General features: G+C 38.5%; 1 protein-coding gene across 1 annotated transcript in view; it reads right to left on the reverse strand.

The window, feature by feature from the left end:
* The window catches only part of ARHGAP15 (Rho GTPase activating protein 15), a 379,872-nt gene that overhangs the window by 23,849 nt on the left and 346,422 nt on the right, over positions 1–9,601 (reverse strand). The window contains exon 13 of the mRNA XM_014941116.1: positions 1,294–1,399. Within this exon, the coding sequence (XP_014796602.1) occupies positions 1,294–1,399 (106 nt within the window). The remainder of the gene's footprint in view (positions 1–1,293; positions 1,400–9,601) is intronic.

The following is a 9,601-nucleotide window of genomic DNA, read 5'->3' on the forward strand; positions in this document are numbered from 1 at the left end:
CATACGGTACATCAGATGAATACCTAGAAAACTGTTTTTCTGCAAGGCCAAACTCGGTCATTTTATGGGCTGTTTCAAATCCTTCCATGCTTAATGAAACAGGGACATTCCCATGACTATATGGGAATATATGGGAACTATATGGACTTCATTTTGCAGTTTCAACTGGAGGCTGCAAAACAAGATAAAGGATCTACATCTCTTATATGTGTATGCCAGGAGAATAGAGCAGAAATGATCAGTATAAGGTATATATAATAATTTGTTAAAAGCACAGAGGAGTCTTTTATTTGAAGTCTTTATTGCTCACTCACTGGGGTCATTATATCATTCCTGGGATGAACTGCTCCTCTGAGCACAGAGCTTCCATAGGGCCCCACATCCTACTTTGTCCCTTCAATTTTAGGGGTTGTTTGGCTGAAGCATGACTGTGTACAATGGTTCACTGGTTACCACCCAGGGAAGAACAGGATCCTGCCCTTCATGAGCCCTTATCTTGAGGTCTGTGACTTCTGCCCAGTCATTCTGCAAGTCTGCAGGTTGGTTTCTGAGCAAGTCTGTGGTCTATATACATTTTTACTGTTAATGCCACAAAACAGGAGAAGAAAACCCAAGGTGAACATGAGAACCTGGGTTGACTTTGTGGGCTGACGTCTCTTGCAAATGGAGCTCAATGAGTGCGGAAACCACAGAAGAATGATAAGGTAGAGCCTCACAGTGTCACTTTTCTACCTCTGTGGTATCTCAACAACATTAGGAGAGCAAAAGGGCACTTCCATATCTCTCCTCAGTGTTTCTTAGAGGTTCTGTGTTGTCACAAGCTTCCTCATGAGGTACAAGAGCTTGCAATGTATGTTCTTGGGTGAGGTTATTTCTATCATTATGTGCCTCCATAAAGGAGTCTGAGCGTCAGGGATCTGGATGGTGAAAATATGGCGATCAAAGGGTCTACTGTTGGAGAAAGTCAAAATAAACTGGCCAAATGCAATACTGGAACACATTGTATTTGCCCAGTTCAATATATCTGTAGCATAGTAATCCTCGTGTGTCTGACTGCATCAAAGGAAACAGAACTGTTTTGTTTTCTAGGAGAGGAAAAATTCATGCTTTTGCTTAGACATGCTGATTTCTTGGGCAGGAATAGGATATACATAGAAACCATAAATTGTCCTTAGTTTTGCTAAAGAACATAATTCTCTTTGGTATTTTGGATGACATTTCCAATAGGATTTGGACACCACACATCGATTCCTTTTAAAATTATTGATCTATTAGTACCATGGTTCTACTTACTTCTTTAGATGTTCAAAGAGGATTTTCATTGTGTCATAGTTTGGTCGAGGGAGCTTTTTTACCAGGCTCCTTATGGATTTGATGCGAGTGGCGTTGTCCTGGATTTCTAAGGAGAAAACAAATTAAAATAAAATAACCACTTGAGTGCCATATTAGGACATTACTTTGCCCAGTGCTGTGCCTGGTGCCTTAACAAGAAAAACCATCACTAATATATGGTTAAAAACATAATATATCATACCTTTTATCACCTTACTAGAGAGCAAGAGTAATTTACAAGGATTAAAAATTCATTCTTAATCATAAAAAAAGCACTTTCTCATTCACAGGATTATATTCTTATGTTTTTTTATTTATTTTATTAGACTATTAGACCATCATCCTAAGCTAAAGTACCTCCATGTAGCAAGGGACCCACATTTTACTTTGAATTCCACTTTGGAATTACATTTGTCCAAAGGTGCAGCTTCTGTGATGGATGCACAACCTAGTTAGTCCTTGTTGTCCTTTTTCTCTTATCATAATTTAATCTGCTGTATTTCTGAATCTCTGTCCTTGAAATTACATGTCATCAAGTTTGAAAATACAAAATTATTTGCTATTCTTTTTAGTCATGCTTTCTGGTGATCAATTATTTCAAGAAACTATTGCAGTGTAGCTGTTTTCTAGTACCTGTAAATACCCGTTTCTAATACCTGTTTTCTAATATCTGTATAATATTTATAAATTATATATACATATAATTTCTGTAGGAAACAATTTGCATTCCAAACTTACAATTAGTAATAGAGAAAACAGCACTAAAGGCTTTTATCTCTTTTGAGGTGATAAGAAAGTTGCCATCCTTTTTGTGCAGATATACCTTCTTGGTATGATGCATGTAAAGATATACCTTCTTGGTATGATGCATGATTCATAGTTTCGTGGTAAAGGCTTGACTGATACTTTCATCAATTTGTATAAGATGTTGCAACTAAAACAAAAACATGTACAACCGTGCTTTCGTTTTGGAACAGATTAGATAAGGTGCCAGTAGGTCTGACGTAGGGAAAACATCTTGCATGTTACATGCCCTAGATAACCTGAGAATACTTTTCTGATCTTACCATCTATGATTTAATTATCACCTATCATTCTTCGTATATGTTCCTTTTTAATATTCATATTACCCTAGCACCCAGAGATCTCAATCAGGGTGGAATCCCAGTTGCAGGAGGTGCTGCCTAAGCATAAATGGTGATGAGTGCCTTGATTCAAAGATTTCACCAAAAAAAAAAGTTTCAAGCAAAAATTTCCTGCAAATGAACTGAATTTTAAAATTAAAGTTACTAGGACACTAGTCCTTCCTCAGCGTGTATTCCTAATTCCTGTTGAGATTAATACTTGATGCACACAGATATAGATGTATGTATCTGTATTGTTTATAATTTGAACATTTATATAGATACGAAAGAGAAGAGCTCAAAGTACTCAATGTATAGGTATTGTTTTCCAGTTAAAAACCCACCAAACTTTCATGTGGATTTATTCTATGGGAAGCCATGCAATTGACAGTAGGGATAATGGAATTACACACAAATATAGAATACACTTTCTGTGTATTTTAGTCTTGTTCTGATTTGACCTGTGCAGAACCTTAACTTCTGAACAGCACAAACTCCCCCAGTCTTGCAACCCAGTCACCCCTTGATGTTTTCTGCCACGAGCCATAAGCACTGTTTATTTTTGTCCTGTGGATGATCTGCCCAGTGGAAATATGACTGAAGCTACGAATGAAAATTATATGATATTTGCAGAAGTGAATTTATTGTAGGAAGGGAGTACACATTCTGTGGGCTTTTTGTTTGTGCGACTTGGTGCTCATACATGCTGTGATCTTACCAGATAAATTATATTTAGATTGGGGCTGCCCTGGCTGTACTGCAACTTCTCAAAAAAAGCACTTCAGTTTATTTTTTAATTTTGTTTTCTCCTGAGAATTCAACGGGCTTTAGTGGAACAGAAAGACTGAGGTAGGGAAAGACCTGATGGAAGGAAAGGCTCTCTGTTTGTTGCAGAATATTTGCAAGGAAATGTCATACTGTAAAACTTTATCGTGCTCTCTTGAAGGAAGTGTCTCTGCTCTGTGTTGATTAACACAGATACCAGCTTGGTAACCACCTTCCCTACGGAAACAGTTACAGCACAGAGGCTGCACTTCCTTATAAGGTGTATTTTTAAAAGAGATAAACTAAAAAGAGCAATATTAATTTACAAAGAAATTATTTATTGAGAGAATGGCAAGGGTAGAGAGCTTCATTTTAGGACTTACTCTTCCAAAATCATCAGCACTGATAGACAGGAGAAGGGGTCTTTAGGTAAGCACTACAGCACAAAACCCGAAGAAATTTTACATAAAATTATTTTGCGAATCTGTCTATTTGTTAATTGCTAGCCTGTTGTAAAAGAAGAAAAACCAGGCAACATGTGGTAACTTTAGTCAGCATTTCTGAACTGGGAATGATAAACACCTCTGCCTGGCTCTGGCATTTATCAGTACTGAGATATTATTACCACATAGAGTCACAGCATGGTTACTGTTATCATCAAAAAAAAAGAGCCAGCTAATCTTAATGGTTTGTAAAGCCGTTACCTGCACTGGTCTGACATTTATCATGATCATTTTACCACATGAGTCCTACATTGCAAAGGTATTTTATCTGGAAGGGACATCACTATGAATTATTATTTGCAGCTAGGTAGAAAATTGTATGTTGTAGATACCTTTTCTCATTATAAATCACAGTCACATTTCACCATTTCCCACACAAAGCTGCTGAGCCCAGGCTTTTTGCCATAACACTTAGTCTCGCTCCCTTTTATAGTTCCATGAAAATATTGGGTACTCTTTCATTAAAATGGTTGATATTGGTGGGTTTTTTTTAATGCTATATACACGCTTGATTTTTCTCTAGTATAAAAGAATTTGTTTTTCCACTTGAGAAGCTGAAGAGGATAAACTGTTCATTTTTTTTATTAAAGCTTACTCTCGCTTCAGTTTTTGTGGCTGGGCTTGTCTTTACTCTTGACCTTGTTGATGGAATATTTAACAGATCAGATGCAAGATCTTATGTTTCATTTGCAATACCTATGTATTTGCTTTATTTCTGTAAAGCCTTGAGTTCCCCTTTCCTAGAAATTTCCCCCTTTCAGATTCCTAAGTAGGAAGATTTTTTAATTTTAATTTTTTCTGGGGGGGAGTTTCTCTATACCATGGTAAAATGGAAGGAGGAAATCCTTAAACATGGGGTTGTATAAATGGCTGTGGAGAAGGTATCCCCCTCTTTATGCTGTACTATGAGGCCTGGCAGTACAGGGTGCAAAGAGAGGAAAAACCTTTGAACAGCTGTTAAATTCTCCAGTTAAGTCTAGAAAATGAAGCAGACCAATTTTGATAAAATTAAATAATATTATTTTTCATTATAATCTTTCTATTGTGAAAGTCTGGGGAAAAGATTCCCATTTGGAAAGTTAGACTCTCTTTTCCCTGTGAAGATTTCTGAAGGAAAGGGGTCGTCATAATCACATATATCAAATAAAGAATGAGAGGACTGTTAATCCCTTTTACATTTTTTAGGCAAAATATGGAAGATGTAAGTAATAATTTCAGCAGATCAAGCTACTCCAAAGTGAATTGCACATGGATTTCCATGTAATATTTTCATGGGACATATATTTAGAATTTGGGTTACTGTCTTTAGAAATAGGGCTGGCTCCTTTTAAACAGAGTAAAACTGTGGAGATGCTCTCTTGTTTATATTTAAATGAAGAATGCATTGAAAAAACCCCACTTAATATTATATAAGCTCTTTTGCAAATGAGTTTTGGATAAACATTTGAGCAGAGGAGAAAACATGATGTGTCTGTAACATTAACAGTGGCTGGGTAAAAATGAATGAAGAAAGTAACCTTTAGCACTGGTGTCCATAAAGAATACTTAAGCAAATCCCAGCGAATCTTTCTTTTAATCATTAATTTTAAATGGACGTAGCTGTTTACAACAAGCCACTTTGTTTCAGAACAGGAAGTCCAAGGTTTATCTCCAATAACTCACGTTTGCTAGGAAGGGATGTATGTCTCTAACCTGACACGCATTCATTATTTCGCAAGGTACTGGAGTCTGACCCGTGACCCCCCTCAGCCCCGCTGCATTATTCATGTCTGACTTACTTTGTATAGTTTTACTCCAGCGCCCATTTCCCTTTACCAGGCACCGCAGTGTGGCTTGTGCATGTTTAATGTTAAATGGCATTTATGGCTCACATTAATGCCTAATTTTATCACGAGCCACGGTTTCTTTTTTATGCTCTCGAGCCTCACAGCTGAACTGCTGAAAAAAACCAGTGATTTATGATTCTGCATAAAATATCAAACTATTGATCTGCCACCTAATCTATGTTTTTGTTGTTGTTATTGTTGTTGTTTTTTGAAGCGGGGTTTTCTCTGATTTTCTTACATGGCTCTTCTCACCTTGTTTTGTTTTTTTTGGATAAGATTTCTGCTGTGGTTAAAACGTCACACACTGTTGCTACAGCAAAATCTGTCTGCCAAGACTTTTTCCAACAATTCGCGACTGATTTCAGCTGCCGAGAGAAAGACAGGTCTTGTCTGGGGCTTTTTTGGGTTTGTTTATTTCGGGAGGGGTTTTTTTTTGTTGATTTTTTTGTTTCGTTTTGTTTTTAATCGGAACTGAGGTGGATTTTTCGAGTGCTAATGAAATTGTGAGACTTATGGCGCTGGCTACAGCCAGCCGTAGTGTGGGCAGACGCTCTGTGAGCTTCCCCACTGTGCTGCTGTGCAAGCATCCCCGCTGTTATGTTTGCTATAGTTTTAATGTCTGTGAAAAATTCCTGATGCAACTAAATTATGTTCTGCCCTCTTGTTTGTATAAATAAACACCCGCCTCAGCCAATTCATCTTGCTCTTGCCCATTTTAGAAGCTTGCCCTGTCACACAATGCTTAACCCCAGTCCTTGATAGCTTTGGTGTTATCAGGGAATGAAAACTTGCTTAAAAGAGAGTGCTCTGTTGGCTTGATTTTTTTTTTTTTCAGAGACATCAACTGCCCAAAACTCTGCTTTTATTTAGTAAGTCTTCGTATTCTGGAAGTCATGCTGGCTAAAATACAGAGATTTTTATGTATAAATATATAGATAAAGTATTCACATCACTTTTAATGTCAGAATATTTTAGTGTTACTGTACGCAACATAAAAGTCCCAATTTTAATCACTTGCAGTACACTATGGCAATCGTCTTATGCAGATATATTGTAAAATATTTTCTTGTTTTTTTAAAAAAAATCTATAAGAAGCATTCAAACTAACTAATGTTTGCTATAAGGAAAACAACCAATTTGTGATCTGAATTGATTTTAGTTTTTATTCATGCTTCAGAAATAGATGTTGCAAAAGAAAATGAGAATTGCACGAAACCTCTCTATATGGGCAATTGATAAATTCATCCTATGTGATATAAAGTGGAGTTTGCAATGAATATTCATACAACTTTTGAGATCCATTAGCAAGACCCAAGACAATGAGTTTGCAACTCAGTCCCATTTAACAAAAATATATGTGGAATTAATGGGAAAAACCAGCATTGACAAAAGTTAAACTTTAATGTATCAAACTCCAGGTGCCGGAGTTGGAGGGAAATAACCAATAATAGTCATTTTTTACATATTTGATGGGACTGATTATGCAATGTGCAACTCTAAATGGCTTATAGCACATTGTAGCATGGTTCCATCCCATTGGCTACAGTAGGGTGCAGGCAGATGGATGACAGTGACAAGGAGAGAAGTGCTTTTGCTTAGCCGTGCGTTAAGATGCCATCCAGAAGCTCTGTGCACTGCAGACACTTCATTAGGATGCCAGGATAATGGTAAACTACCACTCAGAGTGACACCCCATTTCCTGCTTACTGAGCTCTCCAACCTCGGCAGATGTCAACAATCTCACAGTGCTACAGAGCAGACCTAACTTTCCAGGCACTTTGACTCCAATTTTTTTCCCTTAACAGTGCCATACATTACGTGCAATATGTAACAGCAAGTACCAAACAGAAAACAAAATTTGCTGCCCTAATTATAACAAAGCAGCATCTGACTTAGGTACTGCATGCCCAGCGTACAGACGACCGGTCGGGCTGCATAAAAGAGGAATGATCTTTGTCAGTCAATTTTGGAGGGGGTTAATTAGACTTCGGACTTTGATAGCTAATGGATAGTCTGATCTGGGCTGAAATGACTGCGCTTCACCGCTAACTTCTACCAAGCTTAGGAAAAAAAAAATGCTGAGCTTTTCCCTGGTATTTCATACACCGTTACAGCCTTGTGCCGGGTTTTCCGCACGGAAAGAGCAGACTTGAGCATCTGGACGGTGTGATATTTTCTCTGCAAATGCACAACTCGAGGCCGTAACGCACCTCCCCAACAGCAGTTAAAGCCAGCAGAGAGACGGCGCTACGATGCTTGACCTGCACGCCTTTCCAGAGAAACATAAATAGTTGCTCACGCTTTCAAAAATTGTCTTCAGATACCAAAGCAGTTCCCATCAGGTCACTTTTTCTAATTTAATTTAATATCTTGAACCTATCAGTCTGTGATTATGTATTGGGAATCCTGTTTATTTAATATATATAGGGTTTTTTTTCCCCCGTTCTTTTTTGGCCAGAGAGGTGGGTTAGCAGTAGTGCTCTGCCCTACCACAGCAGTGGCCCATCACGACTTATTTTTGTTGTGTGGAAACATGACAAGGCATCACTGTTAGCTCCCAAGACCCCCTCTCCCCTCTCCTTCACAGCGTCTTCTTGTCCCTACTGCCCATGCCGAGGGTGGCTTCCATTGGCATCCTCCGGTCCTCACCCATGTTCTCCAAATTGACATGTTGGTTGAGGACCTGGGGATGGAAGATCCTGGGGAAGGTTGGTTTGGGACCCTGTGGCAGGGTGGAAGGAAACACGGGGATGAGTCAGAAAAGAATTCACCTTATATGAAGATTAGGATGTGGAATAGGAACCAACCCAGAACAATTGCAAAGTCAGGACTGAATCCTGTCACATTTACTCAGCTGTTGTCCATATTCCCCGGGGAAAATTCCCACCAACAATCTCAAATGCACTCTGCTTTTGCCCCTTGAGAATAGCACCCTCGGCATGGCCATCAAGAGGGGGGATTGGGCTCCTTGTTGGTACTCCAGGAGAAGGTGAAAACTGCAGATATGTTTTAGGTGCTTAAGCTGTAAAATTATATGCTTAAAAAGAGACTTTTAAAATATGCTGGAAATATTTTTTTTTTCTGCATATTCAGTCTGGTATTTTTGCTCTGCTCTGCCTAACCTTTAGTATATTAACCTCCAGCAAAAGAAGGAAGCAAGCAAGTTCATTTCTCAGATGACCCATATGAAGGGGTTAAAAGGATTCAATATTTTTAGTAATCAAAGAAAAGCATACATTTTATTCTTCCTTTTTTCCCCCGCTTCTTCTAACATTAAAAAAAAAAAAAAAGTAAACAGCATCTCCCCAAGGGAGATTTAGATTTGAAGACTGTTCATTATATCATTTGAATAAGACTAGACCTGGCCTTTTGACTTTGAACCACTACCAAATTTCAGGCTGTGAGGAAATTGTTCTACATTTCCTGACAAATTGAGTTAAGCAGACATTAAGTGGGCTTTAAGAAAACAAATGGCCATCTTTATCACAGGTGGACACTGATGGCTTAATGGGGCCTGGGCTGATTGTATCACTTCTAATGGCTTGACGGGAAGCATTAGGGTTTTTGCATAAAGAACTGGCATTGCGAACCCTGCTAACACAGACCTGTCAAGCGTTCTGTATCCCTTTGTGCATGGAAGCAGATGTTTGTATGTATACTATGAACTGGCATTAGAGCAAGCGACAGATGCCTGTATGAATGCCAGGTTTGTGAATTTTTACAGCAGGAGCATGTTCTGAGGAAGTGCAGCCCTGCCCTCTATCATAGGTAATTCCCAGTGGAACTTGCTAAATCCCAGCTATGTTTTCATTATTTGGTTTTCCTAGCAACTGGATGAATGTGTCTGTCCTGAAAATGCGAGAGATGAGAACGCTACCAAATTCTTACAAATTCGCAGTGGCGAGGCTGTTTTGAAGTTATTATTTTCTGCAATTTCCTTTTGCACCATGTAATCTAAACCAACCTTTCTCAGAGGGGAAAGTGGTATTATGGCTATATAATTAAAACTTGCATTAATGCTAGCCGCTGAACCGTTCTCCCCCCCTCCTCG

This window comes from Calidris pugnax, unplaced genomic scaffold, assembly GCF_001431845.1.
Source record: "Calidris pugnax isolate Ruff unplaced genomic scaffold, ASM143184v1 scaffold60, whole genome shotgun sequence".
Taxonomy (NCBI): Eukaryota; Metazoa; Chordata; class Aves; order Charadriiformes; family Scolopacidae; genus Calidris; species Calidris pugnax.